Source organism: Atheta coriaria, unplaced genomic scaffold (genome assembly GCF_025399875.1).
Source record: "Atheta coriaria isolate IRGN ID8LTWV9N9 unplaced genomic scaffold, Caltech_Dcor_3.1 hic_scaffold_4_pilon, whole genome shotgun sequence".
Lineage (NCBI taxonomy): Eukaryota > Metazoa > Arthropoda > Insecta > Coleoptera > Staphylinidae > Dalotia > Dalotia coriaria.
Window position 1 is genome coordinate 5,864,847 of NW_027045446.1, and position 24,792 is coordinate 5,889,638.

Sequence of the window (24,792 nt, forward strand, 5' to 3'; positions counted from 1 at the left end):
ATACATATTTTAATGCAAGAGCAATTCATATTACTTGTACTGCCATAGCAACACTCATTTCTGAACATGCAAGGATAACACAATAGATATATATTTACAACTTATAACTAATTTCCCATTACTACAGTAGAATCCGTTTAGTATGACTCCGCTTATATTGACCAACCGGTTATTATGACGTAACTACACTACGAAGTTTGGTTTTTATATAAAATTCTTTTTAAAAAAGTCGGATATAATGACTTCGCTTACAGTGACATGTCGCTTATTATGACCCATTTTTAATAGATTATGTCCGGTTATAATGACCAACATGATTCTTTACACCTCCGGTCATGCTCGTTGATTCCCGACGACGATCGACACGTGGCGAACTTTTTATATTTATTGCTACATTTCATTTATGATTGTCAAATTACTTTTATGTATTTACTATCGGAAAGACCCCATGCTTAAATAATAAATATAAGCATTCGGGCAGCAGTACCTTGTCCACGACTTAATCCGTATTTTCCAAACTAACCTTCTGATCTGTTTTTCACCCTCATAAACCAATTAAATCTTAACCAATCCTGTTCTAGCAGACCATATAACATGACCGATTTTCTTACCTTACATACCACAACTTTGAAATCTAAGAACAGTTCCTACTTATCTTCTCACAACTCGTCACGCTGCCGGAGGTGAATTTATTGTTTGTGTTTAACTATTTGTGTCTTGTGTTTCTTGTGTTTGTTACTATGCACAGCAATATTGCAAATGATAATTTGACCATAGCTATGTCCTCTATTCATAATAGTATTAGAGACTGTTTTTACAATAAAATAAAAAAACAAAAGCAGACAAAAATGACAGATTATTTAAAACAGTAAAAAATACTCTTGTATGTGTAATTATGTGCAATTTTGATTTTAATTTTATATATATGTATACATTTATATACATTTGTAATTACTATGTTTATATATTAAAGTACTTAGGTACATATTTACGTAAAAAAAGGTTTTTATTTCACAAAACGGTTTGTATGACGTCCGCTTATTATGACGTGTTTGTCAGTTCCCTTCGATGTCATTATAACCGGACTCTACTGTACTTTTTTTTATTATGTACTTTCTAATTTTTGTGAAAATGACAAATATTAAAGGGCATATTCGGACACTTTTAAAGAATTTAGAGAATTGAACGAGTATGCATAGTGTAAAGGGTCCATAAAACTACAATACGACAGTTAAACCTTTAAGTCAAATGAATTGGTTCTTGCCCTAATTTAGAAACTTAAGAAAATAGTAGTAGAACTAGATAAGAATGGTACACCAATAGATGGCGCTCTTCGTTGAGTTGGCGACGACGTTGACAGAAACGTGCCACGAACCATCCACGAACCGCACGAACTTTCCAACATAACATCGTACACACAGTTTTGTTGCGTGTTGGCTCATTTGGTTTGTCGGTTCAGTCTATTCACTCCTTTAATAAAGCCCACAGTTGCTCGAAGCTAAAGTGAACAAAACTTTTCACCGACTTTAATTCATTAAATCCCGTAAAATGGCACCTAAACAAGAAAAGAAAGGCTTTACCAAAGAAGAAGAGCTCCTGCTGCAAGACTTCAGCCGTAATGTGTCCACAAAATCTTCGGCACTGTTTTACGGTAATGCACTCATCGTCTCCGCCGTACCCATCTGGCTCTTCTGGAGGATCCATATGATCGACCTGTATTCATCGTTCATTCTCTTCATTGCTGTGACTGCCATGTCCACCTACCTCATTGCTATGGCATACCGAAACACCAAGTTTTTGCTGAAGCACAAAATTGCCGTCAAGCGCGAAGAGGCCGTCACACGGGAAATCACGAAGAAACTTGCTGAAGATAAGAAGATGAGCAAAAAAGAAAAAGATGAGCGAATCCTGTGGCAAAAGAATGAAGTTGCTGACTTTGAAGCCACCACATTCTCAATCTTCTATAACAATGCCTTGTTTGTGGCCATCATCATCTTTGCAAGCTTCTACCTACTGAGGAGCTTCAGCCCATCAGTTAACTATGTTCTGTCTGTTGGTTCCACAGCCGGCTTACTTGCTCTCCTCTCAACAGGTTCACAGTAAATAATTAAGCCATTTAATTTAAGGAATTCCATCTTTTCATAAATTGTTATATTTATTTCTTTTTGAAATTTGAAGTACATAGTTTTATGGTGATCAACACTTTTTTGTATGAAGACTTAATATGAAAACTAATATGAAATAAATTAAATACTTCAGAAACTGGCTTGTAATTTGATTTCCTTGAATTATGACGGCACATAAAATTTATTGCTATATAATCAATCATTTCACTATACTTTTACAGCTCTAATTTATATTAGAATAAATTCCTGCAGATTGGACAGGTGCTCTTGTTACTTGTGCTAAACCATTTGTACTGAAACAAAAAAAATAGTTATAACAAAATATTATTAAATTTATATGTAGATCATATACCAAACAGGCAGCATGGAACTTTTTCCTGCATGTTTTACAAGACAATTTTGGCAGTTGATAAGTCCCTGGATGTAAAACAGCAAAGCAAATATAACATTCTTCAACCCCATCGAATTTCTTGTCTAAATTGTTGTTCCACATTGAGAGTGCATCCCAAATTCGACCATTCTGGAAGAAAATTTGAAGATTAACAAATGTTCATTGGATAAATAACATATGACTTTGTTTACCTGATGTAAAAGACACATTCTTAGCTGCATCAACCACTGTTTGTGTGGCAATCCGCCAATTTGCCGATTTAACTGAACGTCAGGTCCCCCAAGCGGATAATTTGAAGGTAATGCGATAAACAGTTCCATTTGTGCTTCATCAACTGTATAAACGGCCACTACTTCTCTCACTGAAGGGTGTACCTTTATCTGGACATTAAACAAAATGTGTAATAAATTATAAAAGTTAAAGCTGATGAAACTTACGATCATATTTTTAAACTTATTCTCGTGCTTTGACACATCAACCAACTCCTGGTTGCACAATAAGGGAGAAATGTAAGTCGCAGTAACCCTTTCAACAATCTGCGAAGTTCTTGCTTCAGCACTCGACCACCACTGCCTGACTGTGGCTGGAAGTTGCGCTAAAGTTGAAGCGTAAACCGAACAGTTTAAACGTTCAATTTTTTCACTGGTTATTGGTTCTGAAAATATAAGCATGAAACCTGAATACAAACGGAATAGCAATTCATTTTACCTTCCAAAGAAAGCGTTGTTTTTTCCACAAACCAACTGCCCAATTTGGCACTCTCTGATTGAAACACCCCTAACGGCATCAATTTGAATATACTGCTAAGCAAACTATTCAATAAGTCTTCTTTTCGTAACCAATCAGCGTACTGAAAACGTAATTCTGTAGAAGACTTTTCACAGAGGTAAAGCAATATATCCCAAAGCAAGAGGTAAGCAAATGTGTAGGTGTAGGAGTCGGTAAATGGCTCGACCCTACAACTATCTTCACCTAATCTATAATAAAACAATCAAATTATTTCTGTACTTAATTTAAAGTTAAGTAGAAGACCTACCTAAAATCAAGCAACATGGTTGACACAATGTTATGCGTCTCCACTAGGGGGTCTTTGAACTGCTCAATTATCAACCCCTTCTCATGTGGAGTATTTGTATCAACCGCAATGGCGTCAACTTGGACCAAACCAAAAGACAAAACTTTGAGCATATGATACCCCCACAGTTGTAACGCATGCTCCGGACAAGTCAACAGTCCACAACATTGTTTCAAAAGTTTAGACCACTTCGGCATGCCGTCTATACGCGAATCGAAAACATACCGAGGTCGAAGATATCCTATAACTTTACCAAACTCTTGTAAGAATGGTTGAACAGCTGTCGGAATTGTTTTCATCGTCACGAATTTCTCGGATAAATACAACCAGGTGCGAACCAGGTCCGATGTAATACTCTTAACGAAAACATTTTCCCACTCATCGACGTAATTACTAACTGGTGTTGCTTGTCGCAAAAGTTCTATATGATTGTGTATCGCTATGTATAAGTTGGAGATCGCCGTTATGAATGCAGAAACCTAATAAATTACGTTATTGCAATTTTAGTCAACAAAAAACAAACATAAAAACATTTTTACCTGTGGATTTGTGAACATATCCTTGGCTTCTAGTAATTTAGCACTCCATGTTCCCAAACTCACGACAATGAAATCCCAATGGCGTCTAGTAAGATTATCAGTTTTGTTACATCTCAACATTTCTGTGCACAACCGTGAAATTTCAATAACCAATTGAAGCTCCTCCCAATTATCAAAACCCACAAAGAATTTGATCTTTTCGATTCGACCAAAGACGTCTGCAATTTGCACATCAATATCTTCACAGTGCAATAAACAGCGCAACCTGACAACAGATTCAATTGGTGTCATCCGCTGTATGGTATCATCAAACGTGATTTCTTGTCGTCGACTAAATGTTTGTATCAAATGCAGTTTGTTTTCACCACTCGTATTATTATTCAACATAGCAAAAATTGTTCTTGGCCGTTGATTATTCATTTGCACGAAGTATTTGTACGCTGGTATAGACCAACCCTGTTTGTTTTTTAAACTAGTCTCAAATGATATCCGCATGGCTGGCTCCAATGCGAACAATTCGTTGAATTTTTCGGTGAAGATTATGTGTAGGTCTTGTAAATTTTCATAATATTTAAGCTAAAGCAGAACAATGTTAAATGTGAAACTACTTAAAATTAAGAAATTTATACTTACATGTGTATAATTTGCTATAATATTGTCAAAAGCAACTATATCCTGCAATACATCCAACAAAACATCCTCAAATTTGTCCAGTAACTTCAAAATCCGATTCGTACATGACTTCTGCTCGTCTTCATCCTCTTCATCGTCAAAATAATCATCCTCATTATTTATCTCAGTGTGTAACGTTTTTATCATGAGGAGTTTCCATCCAAAGTATTTTAAAATACTTCTAGGATCAATATTGCTACTTTCAAAACTAGTTGAATGTTCAAAGCAAATATTTCCCTTTAAATATTCCACTTGTTTTGTTAAACTATAAATTTGCTCCCGCCACAAAGATACAAACGCACGACCAAAGAAACTATTAAAAATCTCGCCGACAAACAAAGGTTTACTCTTTTCAACAGAAAGCAAATATTTGGTAATGATTTCTGTCGAATATTCCGAATCCACAGTAAGAATATCACATCCCAAAATGGTGCTTTCTAGTATATCTGCGCATTTTTCACTCAACGCGAGTAATACACCTTTATCAGTATTGGCAGAAAGAGATACCAAAGCATCTTGCCAGGCTGTTTTCACCTCCCAAAGAGTATCTTTTGATAAGTACTCGTATTCTTCTCCTTTCATATGGCAAGACAAGTGGAAAAGCGCCAAGAAAAGTTCATCGTTAAATGTGGTGTGGTCGCTGCAGACGGACGAAGCGATATAAGATGCTAAACTGGCGCAGTTGTCAATAGTGAGAGTATAGTCGGTTGAATGGAGTAAACAGTTGCTTAAAAGCCCAATGATTTTGCCAATTGTTGACTGGGTTATAAACAATTCTGTGTAAGTAAAAACGCAAATGTAACAACTTTCCATAATGGATTCAATTTTTCTTACCTCCGCCACTTGTCTCAGTAAATGCTTGTTTCAACAACAAGCTTAAATCTGGAGTACTCTTGTCGGCAATTTCGTACGTTGTAATTTTAACTAAAAATTCTCCTATTTTTTCATTAGCCAACCAAGTTTGCACAATTTTATCACTGTTATGAGGATATGATAAAGCTCGCGAAATACACCAACCCAATGATTCATCGTTTTCAATCTGAAAATGGGCAATTAAGTCTTTTACAAATAAATCATATTTCCACTCACATCAATAAATTTTTGCAAAACACTCTGAGTTTCGTCACTGGAACTGTACTTCAACAACAAAAATATCAAATCCACTACGGATTTCCGACACAACATCGGATTTTTGGTCCATTCAAAAACCAAATTGAAGAGTACCATCAGCTGACATTTTTCTCCAGGGCAGAATTTCGCCTTTAAATGTTCAATGAAACTCTCCGACTCGAATTCCTGCGCTAATGATACAACGTGCTCAATCATATCCGGCAGTTTCTTCGCCTCGTCGTAGTCAACAATCTTGATGTAAAACACGCACACGTCAAACACTAGCCGATGAAGAGCATCTAAATAGGAACGATCAACATTAGAATGTGTTTTGGAATTTCTGCGATCGGAACCTTTGCGCTCCTGTTGGTCATCTTCGGTGGTGAATTGTACCTTAAACGCTCGCGGTTTGACGGTGTGTTTCAAACATACCAAGAGATCAATTTGTCGGCCGGCTAGTTCACTCACAACCGATGCTGTCTCCTTGGCCGCATATTCCGTTATACGAATAGAAAATAGTTTTTCTAATTCGCACCAGAATTGTTGCAAGTACTTAGAATAGTTTGGCTGCTCAGTGTCTTTGTTTTTATGCCAATATTGTACAAGAGATGATACTTGATTAAAAAGCGTTTTGTGAGCCGCTCGGGGATCGATAAGAGATGTATCAATCAAAGGGATCAAGTGTTCTTTGATTAAATGCTCACATAACGTTACATTTTCGTGATTTTGCATTATGGTGTACTGCAGGCATTCCACAAAGGCGATTGAAATTGCTCGGGACTCAGACTGCGAAGCTCTGGCACTGTTTTGACTTAAACTAAACAGATACAATCAAATTCACGCCTCCCAGTAAAGTTGTGACGAAAAACTTACCCAATTTTCATATTGCTAAAAAACTTCGGTAGAAACTCTTCATAATTTAAAGATGATGGCAGATGGGAAATCAATGGTAACAAATTTGGATAAATCGTAGTCGCATTGCCATGTCCTGCTTCTCTAAGAACTTTCCATAGTTTTGGAAGTAGTTTTTCTTCAATGTTGTAAAAATTCCACCAGTTCTAATGATAATGATCTCACCACAAATTACAAACAGATTCCTATACATTATACAAAGCATACCTCTATTGTTTTAGTAGTTAGCAACGCGGCCTCCCATAAATTGCACTGAACGGCGGGATCACTTTCATCCAAAACTCCAAAAACAGCCTTCACAACATTCGCTTCCTCCCCGACCAATAAAAATCCAGCCTTTTCACAAATCACCGATAGTACTCCAAACCAAGAGGCTCGTATTTGTGGAATATCGCTCCTTGCAAGTTTCCAGAACCTATTATGTGAAAGGATCTTCCTATGAAGTTCCTCCACCTTCTTAATGCCTGCTTCAGACACCTGCTGAAAGTACAATGAGTAGCCTTGCAGGCTGGAGATGAGCACACGCTCATGTTTTGCTTTACTCTCATCAGCTGTGGTAGTTTTCGGATTGCTTAGTGTTTGTGCCGTGTGTACGGTTAAGTTATCGCCGATGTAATGCAATATCTCCTCCTGGCAAAACATAATAGCTTCCTGCAACTTGTTTATAGGAAAAGCGTCCTTAAACGACCGACAAGCAGCACTAGATGCTGGTGCGTAAGTATCATACTGAGACGTAAACCATGGACCTGCTAGTTGTTTCAAGTATGGCGCTAAGTTGCGCTTTGCTTTTAAAACAACTTGATTATGAGCGACATGCGTAGCTTCACGGACTCTGTGCTCAGCGTCAGTGGCTAGCGCGCAGTAGAGTCGAGGCCAGAAAGGAAGTATTGCTTTCACAGCCTCAGATTCAGTATTTTTAACAAGTTCTGTAAATTCTTGCAAAGCCTAAACCAACAAAATTCAAAAACAAAAATTATGAAAATTTCTATTATTATATCTTACATGTTTACCTTCAATTTTGTTGTGGCATCCTTCTTATTCATTTTTTTCAGGACAAGCTGAAAATTACTGTCAACACTAGCATCAATATCATCAATTGGAGTCAGTGAGAAAGAAGCTGCAGTGAAGCCAGGTTCCTTCATGGTGCTGAAGCTGAACGGTGGAATTGTCGAAGCGGTACCGAGAAATTCGGCACTTCTCCCTGAGTTTGATGGCTACAGAAACATAATTATTGTTTTAGCACTTGCAAAAATACCAAAATCAAACAAGTTGGTTTAGATATGAAGAAAATGCGAACTTACTCGTGCATTGTTTTTCACTCTTTGAGCTTGCTTCTGTTTTCCACCCATGATCACCGAGGGTGTGAATTAACTGGTATCGGGAATTCTACACGTACGTTTAGGGTTTATTTAAGGCATTCAGGCGAATTTCAGCTGATGGATGGTTGTTTGGTGTCGATGAATTTGTAGAGTGGCGCAGCTGGTGTACGCGTAATATCAAAATTCATAACCTTATTTTATATTTGATTCTGATTTCAAATAAATTTATCTATGTTTAATTATTCTCAATAAATTTATATTATTGGGACATGATTATTTACAATCAAATATATTGTTAGCGTCTGAATTTTGTTACTATGTTATTTTGTTTTATTTTAATGTTACTATAACTTATTAATTATCCGGCAAAAAATTTAATATATTTTCTGATTTAAATCAGAATTAATATGTTTTATTCAATTTTCAAATCCTGTTAACTAGTAAACCCTTACTTTAGGTTTCAGTTTGAATATTATATCCTGTTGAATGAAATTGCGCATGCTTAGTTCAATTTTTCTTGACCTTGATGCAGATGTTTTCCTGCCTCCTCTCTCCGCTCACAGGCTCACAATTCTTCAGCCGAGTTCACACAAGTTCATGTTTTGTTTGTCAGCAAACAACGGAAAACACTAAACCCTCGACTGTCATGTTATCCTATTGAAGTGAACAACAATCAACTGTGATGTCGGTGACAAACTCCAGCCCTTCGCGGGATTCGGGCTATACCAGTATCAATGCCAATTCGTCGACGAGCCTCTCCAGCGCGAGCACTGAACTTCCTGAGGGTGAACAGCTGCCACGCGACTACAGCCGACTTTCTTTGTTTTCCACCGCATCCAGCACATCGCAGGAGGAACAATTCCGATGCGAAGGGCACGCGGAAAACAGTCTCTCTAGCATGAGACACTATCTAGATGTTGGTAAACTCTGTGATGTCACCCTTGTAGCTGGTGTTAATGGCAAGAAAGTTCCAGCTCATAGGTAATTCCCATTTGAAATCTTTCCCAGTTATGCCTAATTGTATTTTAAATTTATTTGGATAGACTTGTTTTATCCGCCGCTTCCGAATACTTTGCCGCAATGTTCACGTCAAACTTGCGCGAGCAGGGTGAACATGAAATTGTGCTCAAAGACATCACCAATGATGTACTGCACTCGGTCGTGAACTACTGCTACACCGGCACAATCGAGATCCGCGAAGATAACGTGGAAGCGCTCCTTGCGACTGCTTGCTTAATGCAGCTTACCAAAGTGATTGAAGCTTGCTCAAGATTTCTTGCAAATCAACTGCACCCCAGCAACTGTCTTGGGATTGCATTGTTTGCTGAACATCAGAACTGCAACAGCTTGTTGCTAGAAGCTAACGCATACACTAATAAGAACTTTATGCAGGTAATGACAATTACCTTCATGTTCTAAACATAAACTTACTGAATTTCTAATCTTTTCCTCTAGGTGATAGAAAATCAAGAATTCCTCCAACTAACAGTAGATCAGATGTCTACACTGCTTTCTTCCGACGAGCTCAATGTATCTTTCGAAGAGCAAATCTTTTATGCGTTGGTGTCCTGGTTGCGCCACGACCCGCCTCGAATGCAACACGTCGAAAAATTGCTCTCCCTTATCAAACTTCCCCTCTTGGACCCAGCTTTCTTGATTGACCATGTCGACCGAGTTCTAGGAGATGACTCGAACTGCCAAAAATTAATAACCGAAGCCATGAAGTGGCACCTTCTTCCAGCTAGGCGCTTCCAGATGATATCCGCACGAACGCGCCCGCGTAAAGCCACACTGGGGCGACTTCTAGTTGTGGGCGGGATCGACCGCAACAAAGGCGCGATTACGATTGAGACCTATGATCCACGCAGTGATTGCTGGACTGTCGCACATAACATGAGCGGAAGGCGTTTGCAATTCGGCGTCGCACTTCTCGGTGATAAACTATTAGTTGTCGGAGGCCGTGACGGCCTCAAGACTCTTAACTCTATGGAGTGTTTGGACATGGAAACAGGCGCATGGACGCATTTATCCCAGATGAATACCCACAGACATGGATTAGGCGTGGCAGTGCTAGGCGGGCCAATTTATGCCATCGGTGGTCACGATGGTTGGAGTTACTTGAACACTGTTGAAAGATATGATCCAAATACAAGATCATGGAATTACGTAGCGCCTATGCAGAGTCAGCGATGCAGTGCAGGGGTAGGTGTCCTAGATGGTAAACTATACGTGGTAGGCGGACGCGATGGCTATGTCTGCCTGCGTACGATGGAGTGTTTTGATCCGCACACGAATAAATGGACTGAATGTGCGCCAATGACAAGACGCAGGAGCGGCGTGGGTGTAGCAGTAGCCAACGGGTATCTTTACGCGATTGGCGGTCAGGATGCGCCCGCGAATAATCCGGCAGCTTCCAGGTTTGATTGCGTCGAACGGTATGATCCAAGTAAGTCAACTATGAACTAAACTTAATTGTAATATCATCATTTTAAATTAATATTATTCATTTAGGGACTGACACATGGTCATCCGTCGCATCACTCTCAAGCAAGCGGGACACTGTCGCAGCGTGTCTCTTTGGTGATCGCATTGTCGCAATCGGTGGTTACGATGGCAATCATTACCTCTGTACCGTTGAGCAGTATGATCCAGTAAGTAATGAGTGGATACAATTGGCTCCACTTATCACTGGAAGAGCGGGTGCTTGTGTTCTGCCGATTCCAAACAGGCCAAGCAAGGAAGTTGGTTGATCTTACAACCACTTCCTGAACCAAGCGCTCAAAGTATTACTTACTGTCTTATGCTTTATTTAAATCTGACAATCAATTCTACCAAAATTATCGATTATCGTACAATGTAAGCAAAAGCAATTAACTGTGATGTGCATACACTGCATTGTGACTGAAGTTATGTCTTGCAACTAAATCTCGAAATATGTGATTACTGTTTTTAAACAGAACATCGGACTTGCATTCCTAAGAAAAAAATCTTCAAATTGAAATTTTGCTCCGAAATACAAGTGACTTATTAAAGTATTCCTCGTACTCTTTATATCATTACATTATACTTATTATGTAGCTTTATGTATAATATAAAAAAATTGAGATTCTAAAGCATACCACCTCGCTGTTTACCCTGACCCTCAGTCCACGCCTTGGCGATGGTGCGTTTCATCTCGTCGTCGCCCTGCTCGTACATGTTCTTCATAATAGACATAAGGCCATCGGAGGGATCAGCGTTCTTGTCCATCTGTGGCACTTTTTTCGCCTCGCTTGCCTTCTTTTCTGTTTCAGTAACGTGTGACCAACTAACCGGGGTTTCTTTCGCCAGGTTGATAACCACCATGTCGGTTTTCACCTTCCAACTGCTACCGGCCGGCGTTATGTTTTCAAGCAATTTATTTATTGTGAAAATGTAATCTCGGCCATCCAAGTCAGTAACTGAAAGTTCTACTGACTTTGGTGTGAATGTGCATGTTACTGCTTCTGGTTGTAGACTTTGCACATTCTTGAGGTGAACATAAAACTGAACCAATTTTTTTGATTGGTGCCAAGCTAAGCACAATAATTAGATGTTAGATTCATCATAATTAAACTAAATGACAAACATATAGCATACCATAATTGTTTAATCTAATTTGGTAGCGTTTGGATGTTGTTGAAGCTGCAGGGGCACTGGCAGTTGGTGTGGTGGCTGTAGACTGTTGTTCTTTCTTTAATTGCTCTTCAATTCGTATAATTTCAGTAACCAACTTGCGGCAATCGATGCTAATCATATCTTTAACTTTGGTGCGGGTCGCTTGTGCCATGAGAGACTCCAGCTCACTGACATCGCGTTTTAACTGAATAATTCGTTAGAATTTCATCTTATTATGAATAGGTTATTGTGTTTTTACTTACTTCTTGAATTTTATCCATTTCGGCAAAATTTCACAGTGTTTAGGAGTTGTTTGTTTAGAGAAGCGGTGTGTCTTGCTTGATTTAACCACGTTTTAACGGTTCAGATCAGCGGTTCAATGTTTGCGATTCTGCTTGAACAGAAATTCTAGAAGGAATTATAAAGCGCAGGTTATAGGTGTCGCTACTGCATAAATGCAAAATTAAAAATCCACGAACTTTTCGCGATTGATTTATTTTCTGTTTTGTTTGATTTGAGCTTTTTAAAACAGATGAAAAGAATTGTTCGTTTATAATTTATTTCTTTACTTCTCTTCGTTACGAATATAAATAAACAGTTTAATATAGTTAAATAATCACATAAGTAGTAATAATTTTTGATACATAACTTTACTAAGTTTAAAATCTCGTATCATCTGGCTTACGTTCGAAATATGCAATTTTATCTTCTTCGATCCGATAATCATGTATCCATCGACTTCCTTTCCTCAGACTACCGTCAATGCCATCTTTCCACACGCCTGCTGGTAAATAAACTTCTCTTTGTCGTCCTTTCGAGTACAACATGGGAGCTACAATCAAATCCTCGCCAATTGCAAACTCATCGTTGACAATATGACAAGCTTGATCGTTAGGCTCCAACATCCAAAGAGGTCTTATTAAAGGCATCCCGGAATCTAATGCTACCTTAGCATATTGTATAAGAATAGGAGTAACAACAGATTGTCTTAAAGAGGTGAGAATTTTTGCCATCTGGAGGACCTTCTCATCCCCATAGGTGCTTGGAAGATGTGTGAATCTGATGACCGGTAGGAACGTAGCAAGTTGCAACCACCTGATGTACAGTTCTTTATCAGGCAAAACGGCATTATCGGAAGGTAAATTATAATGACTGTCATAGTAGTCACCACCAACGGCACCTGGTATAATAAACGGATAACCAATAATGCCGTAGGTAAGTATTGATGGTATGACTCTCCTTAGGCCATCCCAAGACGACTCCACCATTGGAAGTGATACAAAAATTGGGGCCCGTGGGCGTTCAATTGCACTATTGACTCCGAAAATGTTCAAGTTTCCTTGAATGTTATTTATGAATTGAGTTTTGTACTGATCCGGATTATGCAGCATATTCTCACATTGGTAATAATGTGGTAGATTATAAGCTGTACCCAGATCAAGATAGTACGCATGAAATGGATATTTTTTATTAATAGCTCGCAATTTCTCAATTAACCAAGGCATTGTTCGATTGTTGCTTACATCTAGCATACCAGCACTTTCCAAGGATTTGTATCTTGTTAACGCTGGTATTCTCCGATCACTGTATCGTTCTGAAATGAGCAATCTCTTTTTGACTGCTTCAGCAAAATTAGAGCTCTCAGTGGAAATAAATGGTTGAACTGAAAACACAATTCTAAAACCTCTTCGATGCATGATATTCAATGTCTCTTCTAAAGTTGGGAATCTATCTAAATCCACTGTATAATCACCGATCTGTTTCTGCCAGAATTCGTTAATCAAAACATGACCTTGTTTGAGAAATCCTAGGCCAATCACGTTATCTGTATAATTAAACACAGTCTCCTGAGTAAAATTCTCCTTGAAATTAGCTGTAATCTGCCAAAGAGGTTCAGTAAGCAAAGAATTAATAACTTGATTGTCATCTGGAGTAAGTCCATCCCATAGAATATTCTCAGATAAAAATAGATGAAGTTTGGTTATGTTGCTACCAGTGCAAACTCGATACTTCAACTGAGGATAGTCCGTTAATCTATTGACAAATGCAAAATCATCGTATTTTGCTTTCATACAAAGTTCCTTTTTGTCTTTGTTGGTTTTAATGGATAAGTATAAAGGACTTCTGTCATCGATGACAATTGCCACACCTTTCGAATTGATAAAATATCTTTTCAGCACGTTACTCCAGCGGTGTTTTTCTACTCTGCCAGTAACAAACGGGGAATAATCATGTTCGGCCTTTTCAAGAGGCCAAGCTGATTCCGCATTGTCACCACCTCCATACCAATGACCATTGCTCATATCATAACAATCTGTTGGATCTATTGATTCCGTGAGAGACATCCAATTGAGATTGTAACACCGGACATCCTCGTTGAGTTGCTCTCTTTGCATAAGAAGTCTAGCTCTTTGCATCCACTCCAAACAAATAGATCCATCACCAGGATCATCTTCAGGTAGGCAAGGGTATACCTTGTCGTAGTTTATAGTAGTTCCCAGGCGTCCTCTGATAATTTCATGGCCGTCTTGGTTAAAAATTTTCATTAGACGTTTAGCTTCGTTGAATTTAACTCTTTCAAAATATGCTTTCTGAAGGACCTTTTGTTGGTAGAGCACATAAGCAAATACAATCAGGAAAACTATTGTCAAAAAAAGGAACACGACAAAAACACGGATCTTATAGTCCTTGGGTTTCTTCCTTCGTAATTGACTTGGTAGCATCTACAATTATTTAAATTTAGATACAAATTAGATATATTTGAAAGTATAAAACTGACCTGCATCTTCTCTCTGAGTAAACTCGCCAATGAATTAACCGAAGTGATGGAATTAGCAGGTGAATTCGAACCACTTTCGCCATCATCACCATTGATCCCATTCATTGATTTGCTCATCCTGGGCATAACAGTGATGGACTTGCGTCGCGAATGTCGCAATGGTACTCTGCAACAGAAGCAGATCAGAAATGCAACTGCACGTCGAAACAAAGAGGGTAATGCACGCGCGCAATCAGATACTATTTAGAGATTGTCGACCCGACTTGGGTCGGAACAGGCTCTGATTAGGGCATTATATTATCAACGCATTAAACCGGCACAGAGCGAAACCGATAATTTATAGCAATTTGCTGAGATGACCAGACGCGTCGCGGGATGAAGAATGTCGCGAAGATTCTTTCGCTTCGTTTGTTAGCGACGGTCTGCGCTGACGTTGACCGGCTAACCGGCGACGATCTTTAATGACGCATAATTTTAATATCCGTTTTGCAACCGCATCACGCACAATGTTAGAGTATATTATTTTATACAATTTAATATCAACGTTAAAACGTCAGACGGATTAAGTTAAATGATTGTTCTAAATTGGACTGCAAATGTTTCAAAATTGGTAGAGCAATTTTTAGAACAATATTCCTGGAAAAGTTGAACTAAACTAGCCAATGTCAAAAATATTATTACTTGAATTCATCGTCGTAGTAATCGCTGTCCCGTTTTTCATCTTTTTTCTCATTGACAGATATTCTCACATCTTTGCTTGCGCCACTTTTATCCGCTTCATTTTGATGAGTTTGCGTGTTTGGTACTTTGCTATTTCCACATTGCGTACAGTTGTCTCCTGCCATCTTAAATTTTACTCAATTTTTATCCAACAAAAGTCTAACATACTACATAATTTCACACGAAATTACACTTATTATTAACTGTAATCAACACAAAACTGAGTTGTCACACCGAGATGAAACATAAACTTGTTGGTTCTCGTTATGAGAGTAAAGATAAGTAGTAATAATAAGCTGATAAGTTAATGTTCGATAATCAGCGCACTTGAGATGTTTAAAAATGACACAGTTTTACACTAAAACGGTTTGTTTTCAACACTTTTCAATTTCAATTGTTTTGACTGATTTTCAATCAGCAAACGTATTGTATTCTTATTTATTGCATATGTAAATGAATCACACTGAGTTCATCATCGTGAACTGTTCACAAAGCGAAGTAAAAACACCGAATAACGCCTGGATGCAATGACGCGCACCAGGTAAATGTATTAACTCTTGTTTGTGGAAATAAATCAAATAAAACTTATGAAAAAAAACTTTACCTGGGCACCTCTAGGTATTTTATCATCGAGGTGCTAATGCCAATATTTGCTTGCGCGGTGCGCGCGTAATTTTATTTGTTCACAAGTTTGTCGGTAAGAATATTGGTGCAATTAAAACCAGGACAGGCGCAATACTTTTGTTCAGAAACATTATATCCATATAGCACAGTTGGTTATATTGTAATTTACATTTTGTAGTTATTATCTTACGGTCCTGCTTGTAACGATGAAAATAAAAAGAAACAGCCCGCTTCGTCTGCGGTGTGCAATAAAACTGGGCTTAGTGAAACCACAAACAAATTAGTTGGACCAATAATGACGTAGTTACAAGGTAAATCGATGTAAATTGAGCTTCATTACGAGTATGTGTTTTAAAATACCTGCCGAAGAGATGTATTGTATCGATATAGTCGCGGTAGCGTGTGGGGAATATTTTGCGTGCAAATTTAAATTAAGTTGTTTGCTTAGTAGCGTATAATTGGATTATGAACATATTTGTGTAGGTATTTTAATCAGTTAGCATAATACAAGGTAACACTACGTTGTTCGCATATAAATTTATCACATAAATGGAGAAAATTTGTAAGTAAATGAACTGAAGAGATAACCAGCATAGAATATTGTATAACTGAAGCATTTAAATGATCGGATATAGAGGTAGAGTTGATAATTGCTCGTTATATGAATAGGTATTATGATATGTTAAGTGTTCTATGATAAATATTGACGGTTCAACTTTTTAGGTTGTTTCAAGGTAGAGAGTAGCGAAGGTTTCCATTTTCCTTTTTCTCATAGTGTAAACAACACTGACACTTTAAAGGGAAACCGCAAAAGTTGAAATTTACGCGATATCGTAGAAAAATGTATGCCAAAAGTTTAAATTACTTGCGAGTGCAAAAAATATGAGAACCGGCGCGCATGCTTAGTAATGTTTTGTTTTCGTTAATTACCCATTTGTAGTTGCTGCAATTGGAACTGGTTGAACATACTCCTCAGTGTCCGAGAAGTCGTTATCGCTGCCATAGTAATCACTACGTATGTCATTGTCAGACGCCTAAAACAAAACAATAATTTAGAATAAACTCGTTTACATTTTATTTATTTTTACACCTGTGATTGGGAATCACTATCATCGGGAATGTAGAATCTATCGCTTAACTTCCTAGTTAATAATGGCGTACCGGGCTGCGCCATTTTGATTTTTTAAATTATATCCTTCAAATGCGATTTGAATATTAAATATTTTCACTATACTTTACACTCTGCACACTCTTGACATGGTTACACAGTAACACTACTGTCATTACTGATATGACTGGTAATAGGGCCGACGATGCTTCACTTGCGCGATTCGCATTAGCGAAATGATTTTAGCAATTGTCGAAACAAGCATCAAATAAACGTGTTGAGATGTTAGAGTTAGAGGATGCTTGCGTACATCTTGATGCGAGATTACGTTGGGTCAGCATCAATTTTTTAATCACGTTGACATCTGTGTCCTCTAGTCGTTGTATTTTAATGCCAGCTCTCAATTCACGATTCAAGATGTTTGAATGTAAACATTTTACTTGAAAAACTAAGTTTTAAAACTAAGTTAATAGGTGTTGAGCGTGTATTATGTTCACAACAAACTATTTTAGTCAGATTTATTTTGTTTGGTTTAGCGCAGAAACATGCGAATCCAAACACGTGATAACTTATTTAAGTTAAGTCTGCATTTGTTAACATAATAAAATACTGCCAGCAAGTATAAATAATTCAACGAAAACAATAAACAACAATGAATATTTACACCCATTTTTATCGTTATTTAAATTACCTTTTAATAATTTAATATTTAGTGCGAACTGAACGCTATTGCTTTCTGCAAGATTTAAATAAATGATGACACGTCATTTTATTGTAAATTTCAATATCGGCAGTATATAAGTATAATTAATGTGGCGCATTAGTGTATTAGTATTTTAATAGACTACAAGTCTACAACACGTTTTGTTGTGGGAATGTTAGTAGGGACAAGGACAAACAGGTTCAAAGTGTGAATGTGTGAGTTTTTAAGGTTGATTCGTGTGATGAGTTGCCATCAACATCTACAGGTGTGTTGTGTAATTAATTTTACGATTTTTAAGCAAGATTTGTATTGTAAATAAGAAATAAAAAGAATTTGAAATAAAATTTAAATTTAAAAAAGTTGTAATTTAAACCATTGCATGTATTTATTGATTTATTGTTTTTTCTTTGCGCTTTCAGGTTTTATTATGGTAAATAAGGCTGTGCATTAATAAATGTTTCTACTTCCACCATTAAAGCACAAAAAGTGGCACTTTATACACAAACGGCCGAAGCCGTCACCAAAGTGCCAAGTCACAGGCTTTAGTCACGAGGTGGAGCTTGCGCCTGCGCATTTGCCTGCGGTGCAGCACATAACCATATGCCATGCAGTGCGTCAGTCAAACAATCAAAGCATGCGCTGGTACTGCTCGTGTCGGCGCGGCGCGGCAAGGTCCGTTTAGCCACTTTATACTTAAAATACTAAAACTTCGGGTAGTAAAGACGATTGTGAATGTTTGCAAACGAGAATTTTATGAACTAGTGCGTTTAGCAACCGTCAATAAAAATGCTGCAAAAAGCAGCCATTATAGATTTAGAACTCTGACGTCACAAAAACCCATGATGGCCGACTTTGTTGGCCAATTAGACGGCAGAGTGAAGATCGTTTGGGTCAGTTTGAAATTCAAACTTATAACCTATACAACAACTTATTATTTGTTGTGGTGCACTCAAATTACGGATAAATCCATTAATTAATAATTCAGAGACGGGAAAATGATCTTAAACTGGTGGTAGCTATAAAAGGACATCGCGGTGACTTTTAATCATCTTCTAAAGTTTAACGGTTAAAATATCTGAGTATAATTCAAAAGCACATCTTTACCAATACTTTGAAAATTATATCTATATTTGCAGGTATTTTCATTGTTTAATTCTTATTCGTTAATTAGAACTTTATAGAGGAACAAAGTAAGTAGTGTTAGGTTTTTATATCTGTATCTAGATAGATTCTCTCAGTATACGACTGTATACGCTTGCTAACCAAAACATATAGGTAACCTCTCAAACTAAAAGCGCATATTGTGTTAAAAATTTCTACAAACTTACAATAATGAGTGCACTCGCGGAACTAGACGCTTCTTATTTAAAATCAATAAATGCACTACACTCCAAAGACCACCTACTCAACAGTAAACCATCGCTGCAGACGTATCTTGAAGAGGCAATTAAAAGTAAAACAGGCAAAGATTGCAACCTTACAGCTATGGTGCAATCTCTGATGAGACAATCAGGTGTAGAGATGCTAAGTACTGCTATGGATGATGCCAAGGCAACCTCCACTTCTGATAATGAATTGGAATTAGACTTGTTACTAAAAGAAGACTTGGCTTGTGTGATTTGTCAGGGTATGGATGTTGGGGCTCGTAATCGATTACTTGAATGCTCTGACTGTCATGCCCTTTACCATCAAGAATGCCATCAACCTTCTGTTACCCAACAGGAGGCAGATAATGCATGGGTTTGTGCCAGTTGTAAGGAAATTAGAAAAGCAAAGAAGAGTCCTACACATTCTTCCTCTTCATCATCTACACATATTTCCTCTAAACCAAAGAGCAGTTCTAACTCACCAAGGCACCCAAGTGACAAGGGTGATAGAAGTGAAAAAGGTGACAGGAGTTCAAGTAGTGGATACAAATCAAGCTCATCCAAATCTGGTTCCAAAAGTGGATCAAGTAGTAGCAGTGGAAGCAAATCATCTTCATCAGCAAGTAAAAGTTCATCCTCAAAGCATACACCAGTTACTACAAGCAGTTCTATTGTAAGTGCGGATAAGAGGCTTCAAAACATGAAGAAAAAGGCCGCCAAGTTGCATGAGAAGAAGAAATTACCGCGATAAATTGATTTATACTGTTAAACGATTTATACGTTTTTTTTGTGTGATACTTATACAACTGATTTAAAATTTAAGGTTAGATATTGACTGAGCATCCAACAGATATTGACTGTGTATGAGGAAATACTTTTTAATTTTATGTATGATGATAGTTTTATAAGTTTTGTCGATAATTTATATTCTTTAATCTCTTTCACTAAACATAAATTTATTTATTCATACTGTAGTATAAGTATGCAGTGAAATAAATAAAAAAGTTAAAGAATTGGCATTCATGAGTGAAAATATATTAATTCTAGCTGAGTGGCGGTCAAGACATGCGAATTTTTTGTCACAACCGTGGGTATAGTAATAGACATTTCACATATTTATGCAAAGCACTAATCTCGCATCATTATAACAAGTTGTTGACTTGTTGTCAAAACACGATCAAAGATCAAAGTCTTCGATTTGGTTGTTAGAGGTACGATGTCAGTAAATATGTTGTTTCGTTTATTAAACTAAAGGTGGCATATTCCCATAGACACTCTTTAAATTGTAACATAGTGTATACAACGTTCCCTTATAAGTCCAATTTAGTGGGCTGATGCTTTTAAAATCATGGACGAAAAAATTTACGGCAAATGTAGGGAAGCCTAAGACCTGCTACTGTTGTCCTGTACGACTGAGCGCACTGCGAGCTGCTCTTTTATACTTGCGAACGACCCGTAAAAATTGATGGGGGTAAGCCGTTGTTACCTGATAGGTCGCGCGTGGTCATGTGAGCAGCGGGTATCCGTGAAAACAGGTTATAATAACAATGCACCTAGGAACAAAATTTCTTCACTTACCTGTTCAAAATCATCCAAATTTGGTAAAGAAATGCTATTCTTCCGTATTGCCTTTGATCTATACCTTTCCGCATCTTTTGGTGATAATAACTCCTTATCTTCTTTTCCCCGACACACATTACTTCTGCTCGAAGTTGTTGATTCACTAGCACTAGAGCCTGCATCCACCACTATAACCGGAATCTCCCGAAAAGTCTGTTCCGGTATTTGCGACTTTCTCGATCGCAGCCATCGCCGCATCGTTGCTTCCGAACAACTGCCATCGATAATGCTGTCACTCATATTTTTAATCCATTGTTTTTTCATACTAGCATTCACAACAATCGTTTAATGGCGTGGGCTAAACTTGCAAACTAACAGCTAATAGAAGACTAATATGGTAGGCCAATTAGCATTCCGTCGGTTACACCTTTGCCGCACTTTACATGTATAATACAAATGTTTATTACAATTTGGCACAACGAATAATCACAGTTATTGCTACTGAGAGTAATATCCGTGCATGCCAACTATAAAACATTAAAATTTTGTTCGGTTTAATGCAAGTTGAATAATATTATGGAATGTTATTGCACATCGGCAGAAATTTATCTATTGCGCGTGACATAAACAAATTAAACGAGACGTGGTAATCAATCGACGCACTGAATTTCAATGGTGTGAGATTTATAACAGTTATTAAAATTTATGTGGAATATAGTTTGCCGTTAAAATAATTACTAGTTTTATTATTACACACTAGTCTATTAGTTCACATTAAATTTTAAATAGTTTTAAATAGGTGGGTACTTGGTTTCTTCGCTGTTAACAAGGAAGTGTACGGAGTTCCAAGAAGTCACGCCTTGTACCTACTCACGGTGACTATGTTGAATGGAGAATTGTTAAATGCCTCAAGCAATGTGCAACTAAATTAAATAACATTTACTATGATTGCATTTACAAATTTACGGAAAATGGTAGTTTGTGGAGTAGTTTATGACAATTTAACTTAATAGGAATTTAGAGCAGTTGTAAGTAGGATTTGACACATTTTTAACACTTTGTGATCATTAGAAATGTGAAATCCTTAGTCCAATTTAATTAATATTATAAAACCATTCTTGAAAAAATTATTGTTTTAATTTAGCAGTAATAAATATGTTGATAATTTCAAGGTATTGATACAAATTCTGGCTACAATTGATAAAATAAATTAGAATAAATAGATAAGGGCAAAAGTCTCAAAACTTTTCCACCATTTTCTTTAACATTGATGATGGTGGTGGTGGTGGTGATGATCACAGTCATCATCACAAGGGTTATGATGATGATGATGATGGTGATGGTGATCGTCACAATCGTCGTCGCAATCGTTGTCACAATCGCTGTCGCAATCATTGTCACAATCGTTGTCACAGTCATCATCACAAGAATTATGATGATGGTGGTCATCACAGTCATTATGATTGTGGTGTACCGTCTGCCGCACACCTAAGATGTTGGCATCGTCGAGAAGTCCAAGACCACCGAGGAGATCAGCTACTACAGCACCACCGGTATCTCCTCCTGGCCTGGCATCGACTGGAACAAAAATATGCCATTACGAGTATATCAATATTAAAATATAAAATTATAACTTTATATATTTACCCCACTGAAGACTCATGCTGGTGGCAGCTATGATAGCAACAAAGCAAAGTAAGGAATTCATGTTGTATCTTTGATTCAATCAGTTAAACGAGATATAACTAATTGCTTTTTTGCAAAACCTTTTATACTAGCCCAGATATTCAAGAGAAAAGTGGAAAGGATGCTATTAATATATGCCATTGATAACGATGTAAATTAAATAAAAATATTTGTGTTTTTGTTTTACTGTGGCTGTTATTTGTTGTCATGATACATACATTCATTCAAAACCATACAACATGTAAACATTAAGGCAAAATTGTTAAATATTAAGTTTTTTTTATATACTTTTTTCCTATATGGATTGTTGAGTCAAATTTTGCTATTTCATAGTTTTGTGATATTTTAAATACAAATTAGCGCGTCAAATAAAACACTGAAGCTGAAACACTTAAAATATGACTTAGGTCATTAGGCCATTATTGTGCACTTTTCCTTAGTGTGCAGTTTGTAGAAGAGTCTCGTTTTGAGCCTTTTAGTTGTCCTAGAGTTGCTGAAGTAGCTGAAGATCCCACTTCATGACAATTAAGTCATTTATTTATTTAAATTCATGTACAACGTAACTATAGAATATGACAATTTAAACACCTGTAAAAATAAGTAAAATGTTTTGGTTGGAACATTTTAAGATAATATTTGTGCTGTTTGCTTCAAAAAGGTTTCAGACTTTTCAACTATTCAACTTAAAGATGAATTATAGGAGTCAAAACAAACAACACAAACATTTGGCAGTAAGAAATTAATAAAAATTGGCTTACATTAAGTACGAGCTCATTTGAATATGCGGCGTAATTCCCTAGTGATACAGTAATACCATTATATGAGTTTAAGTGCATAAACATCAGGAATCTTGCATTTTTAACATCTCCATCCCAAGGAATAGCGTAAAACAATGAGTCTCTGAACTTGTTACCCTAAACATTCAAAAATAGACATCCAAATATCACAAAGGTAATAATTTCATTTTTTTGTTAGTAAAATGCTTACCAATTCAATCATTTCCTCACCAATCCAGCCCATTAATGAGGTTCCTGTAACGAAGCAAAGAAGATGAGCAACTGAAAGCATGTCAAATTTCTAAAACAATTATTATTATTTATAAGCACAAAAATGTATAAACTTTTATATACAATCAATTCCGTAATGAGATCCAATGCGACTACCACCCCACTCATTAGGAATTGCACCAGAAGAGGCCATTTATAGACTGCAACCCAGGATTGCCATAAGCTGAAAAATTAACACAATTAGAATATTGAAATGAGAGAATTGTATTTGTATACCTACCCTATCATGTACATGTGGTGTTTATAGGCTAATAGTAGCTTCTGTTGTCGAATGGTTTTATTTCTTGTTCGCTTAGCTTCCAATAAGATTGATTCAAAGACTTCAAAGAAAATTTGTGTATATCTGAACGCAAAGAATATCGCAAACATGGCCGATATTGTTGCACCTCCCACGTATAAAATGTTAGCCAATAATAATATATTATAAAACAGTCTATAAGAATGTTTTACATCATCAATGAAAAAATACTAAAATGAATGAAAAGTTAAGTTATACTTGAATGGAATTCAAAATCGTTTACACACTGTAGGCACAATATAACCGCAAGTATATGGTTGTAAATCCTGGTCACAATCTTGAAATTCAACAATTAGCAGCGCAAGTACCTCAATTATGAACAAATATCCATAAACAAATTTTTGTGCATTATTAAGGCGATGTGCCATTCGTAATAGTTTGAAATGTTGAAAGCTAAGATATGGATTGTTCTCCATTCTATCTAAAACCTTAGCCATGTTTTTCTTGTTACTTTTGAAAGCATACAGCACAAAGTACGCATAAGATGCAGATATAAGAATGGCTATATTATGAGAAACATTTCCAAACGATATTCCGTTTTGAAACATTTTGTATAGATGGCCAAAATTTCCGCAATAAATTGTAGTCACGCTGAATATATAGAAAATGTTAAGAAAAACATTTGTAAGCGGACTTCCCCCAAATAAATAGTGCATGCTTATGCGTATACTCAACGATAAAGCTTTTAAATTCGTGGCCAACATAATGTTTCCTGTTCAAGTGAAGGATATACACTACATAGTTTTATGTGACACGTTATTTTAGGTAATCTCTTTGTTCATATTTAATCCTATGAATAAAATGTATGTTTTTCTTTACATTAGTTGATTATTTTGTTAAAGAGATTTTGATGAAGTCGTTAACAAAAAAAGAATTAATACGTTTATACTAGAAAATAAGTACAATTTTTCTAATATATTAATGACCATGATGTACAACATTTTCTGAATATTAAATTAATTAAAACAAGTAAAATGAAAATCAATGTTTTTATATTACTACAAATAGTTAGCAACGACTGTATTAATATTTTTCCTATCATTAGGGTGGTTAATTAAATTGTGTTCATTATATATTTATGAATTCAAATACTTTAAAAT

General features: G+C 36.7%; 6 protein-coding genes across 11 annotated transcripts; 3 read left to right on the forward strand and 3 right to left on the reverse strand.

Moving 5' to 3' along the window:
- The first annotated feature begins 1,357 nt into the window (after positions 1–1,357).
- Positions 1,358–2,262, forward strand: LOC135791198 (translocon-associated protein subunit gamma). The gene has a single exon (XM_065301513.1). It carries the CDS (start codon positions 1,549–1,551, stop codon positions 2,101–2,103), a length of 555 nt encoding a protein of 184 aa, XP_065157585.1. The 5' UTR covers positions 1,358–1,548; the 3' UTR covers positions 2,104–2,262.
- Ltn1 (E3 ubiquitin-protein ligase listerin) lies at positions 2,137–8,523 on the reverse strand. 3 transcript variants are annotated; one of them, XM_065301504.1, is made up of 14 exons: positions 8,127–8,523; positions 7,836–8,039; positions 7,033–7,770; positions 6,787–6,971; positions 6,267–6,730; positions 5,893–6,212; positions 5,638–5,842; positions 4,765–5,579; positions 4,132–4,707; positions 3,554–4,071; positions 3,226–3,494; positions 2,709–3,172; positions 2,479–2,646; positions 2,137–2,419 (listed from the first exon to the last, which is right to left on the reverse strand). In XM_065301504.1, the coding sequence occupies exons 1-14, from the start codon at positions 8,172–8,174 to the stop codon at positions 2,360–2,362; spliced, it is 5,034 nt and encodes a 1,677-aa protein (XP_065157576.1). In that variant the 5' UTR covers positions 8,175–8,523; the 3' UTR covers positions 2,137–2,359. The 3 variants fall into 3 exon arrangements, with proteins under 3 accessions (XP_065157576.1, XP_065157577.1, XP_065157575.1); XM_065301505.1 differs by having other exon boundaries at positions 2,709–2,897; positions 2,955–3,172; positions 5,893–6,730; XM_065301503.1 differs by having other exon boundaries at positions 5,893–6,730.
- Positions 8,524–8,689: 166 nt separating this feature from the next.
- LOC135791195 (kelch-like protein 5) lies at positions 8,690–11,260 on the forward strand. Its single transcript, XM_065301510.1, has 4 exons — positions 8,690–9,125; positions 9,188–9,536; positions 9,600–10,590; positions 10,656–11,260. Exons 1-4 carry the CDS (start codon positions 8,827–8,829, stop codon positions 10,892–10,894), a joined length of 1,878 nt encoding a protein of 625 aa, XP_065157582.1. The 5' UTR covers positions 8,690–8,826; the 3' UTR covers positions 10,895–11,260.
- On the reverse strand, positions 10,929–12,202 carry LOC135791197 (calcyclin-binding protein). The gene is made up of 3 exons (XM_065301512.1): positions 12,044–12,202; positions 11,763–11,985; positions 10,929–11,698 (listed from the first exon to the last, which is right to left on the reverse strand). The coding sequence occupies exons 1-3, from the start codon at positions 12,059–12,061 to the stop codon at positions 11,253–11,255; spliced, it is 687 nt and encodes a 228-aa protein (XP_065157584.1). The 5' UTR covers positions 12,062–12,202; the 3' UTR covers positions 10,929–11,252.
- Positions 12,203–12,322: 120 nt separating this feature from the next.
- LOC135791194 (myogenesis-regulating glycosidase) lies at positions 12,323–21,135 on the reverse strand. Of its 4 annotated transcripts, none has more exons than XM_065301506.1 (4): positions 20,660–21,135; positions 16,834–16,937; positions 14,560–14,725; positions 12,323–14,503 (listed from the first exon to the last, which is right to left on the reverse strand). In XM_065301506.1, the coding sequence occupies exons 1-4, from the start codon at positions 20,963–20,965 to the stop codon at positions 12,440–12,442; spliced, it is 2,640 nt and encodes an 879-aa protein (XP_065157578.1). In that variant the 5' UTR covers positions 20,966–21,135; the 3' UTR covers positions 12,323–12,439. The 4 variants fall into 4 exon arrangements, with proteins under 4 accessions (XP_065157578.1, XP_065157579.1, XP_065157581.1 ...); XM_065301507.1 differs by lacking the exon at positions 20,660–21,135 and adding an exon at positions 16,994–17,505; XM_065301509.1 differs by lacking the exons at positions 16,834–16,937; positions 20,660–21,135 and adding an exon at positions 15,884–16,143.
- LOC135791196 (integrator complex subunit 12-like) lies at positions 18,330–20,100 on the forward strand. The gene has a single exon (XM_065301511.1). The coding sequence runs from the start codon at positions 19,047–19,049 to the stop codon at positions 19,830–19,832; it is 786 nt and encodes a 261-aa protein (XP_065157583.1). The 5' UTR covers positions 18,330–19,046; the 3' UTR covers positions 19,833–20,100.
- Positions 21,136–24,792: the final 3,657 nt, after the last annotated feature.

Bases quoted from the DNA above. Each gene is read 5' to 3' on its own strand.
- LOC135791196 (XM_065301511.1), top strand. From the start codon at position 19,047: ATGAGTGCACTCGCGGAACTAGACGCTTCTTATTTAAAATCAATAAAT.
- Ltn1 (XM_065301503.1), bottom strand. From the start codon at position 8,174: ATGGGTGGAAAACAGAAGCAAGCTCAAAGAGTGAAAAACAATGCACGA. The intron at 6,972-7,032 runs GTATGCTTTGTA...CATTATCATTAG, and splicing joins TAACTACTAAAACAATAGAG to AACTGGTGGAATTTTTACAA. The intron at 3,495-3,553 runs GTAGGTCTTCTA...GTTTTATTATAG, and splicing joins ACCATGTTGCTTGATTTTAG to ATTAGGTGAAGATAGTTGTA.
- LOC135791195 (XM_065301510.1), top strand. From the start codon at position 8,827: ATGTCGGTGACAAACTCCAGCCCTTCGCGGGATTCGGGCTATACCAGT. The intron at 9,126-9,187 runs GTAATTCCCATT...TTATTTGGATAG, and splicing joins AAGAAAGTTCCAGCTCATAG to ACTTGTTTTATCCGCCGCTT. The intron at 10,591-10,655 runs GTAAGTCAACTA...TTATTCATTTAG, and splicing joins CGTCGAACGGTATGATCCAA to GGACTGACACATGGTCATCC.
- LOC135791198 (XM_065301513.1), top strand. From the start codon at position 1,549: ATGGCACCTAAACAAGAAAAGAAAGGCTTTACCAAAGAAGAAGAGCTC.
- LOC135791194 (XM_065301506.1), bottom strand. From the start codon at position 20,965: ATGAAAAAACAATGGATTAAAAATATGAGTGACAGCATTATCGATGGC. The intron at 16,938-20,659 runs GTAAGTGAAGAA...GTTTTGTTTTAG, and splicing joins ATTTGGATGATTTTGAACAG to GCGTCTGACAATGACATACG. The intron at 14,504-14,559 runs GTCAGTTTTATA...AAATAATTGTAG, and splicing joins TACTCAGAGAGAAGATGCAG to ATGCTACCAAGTCAATTACG.
- LOC135791197 (XM_065301512.1), bottom strand. The intron at 11,699-11,762 runs GTATGCTATATG...TATTGTGCTTAG, and splicing joins AATTAGATTAAACAATTATG to CTTGGCACCAATCAAAAAAA.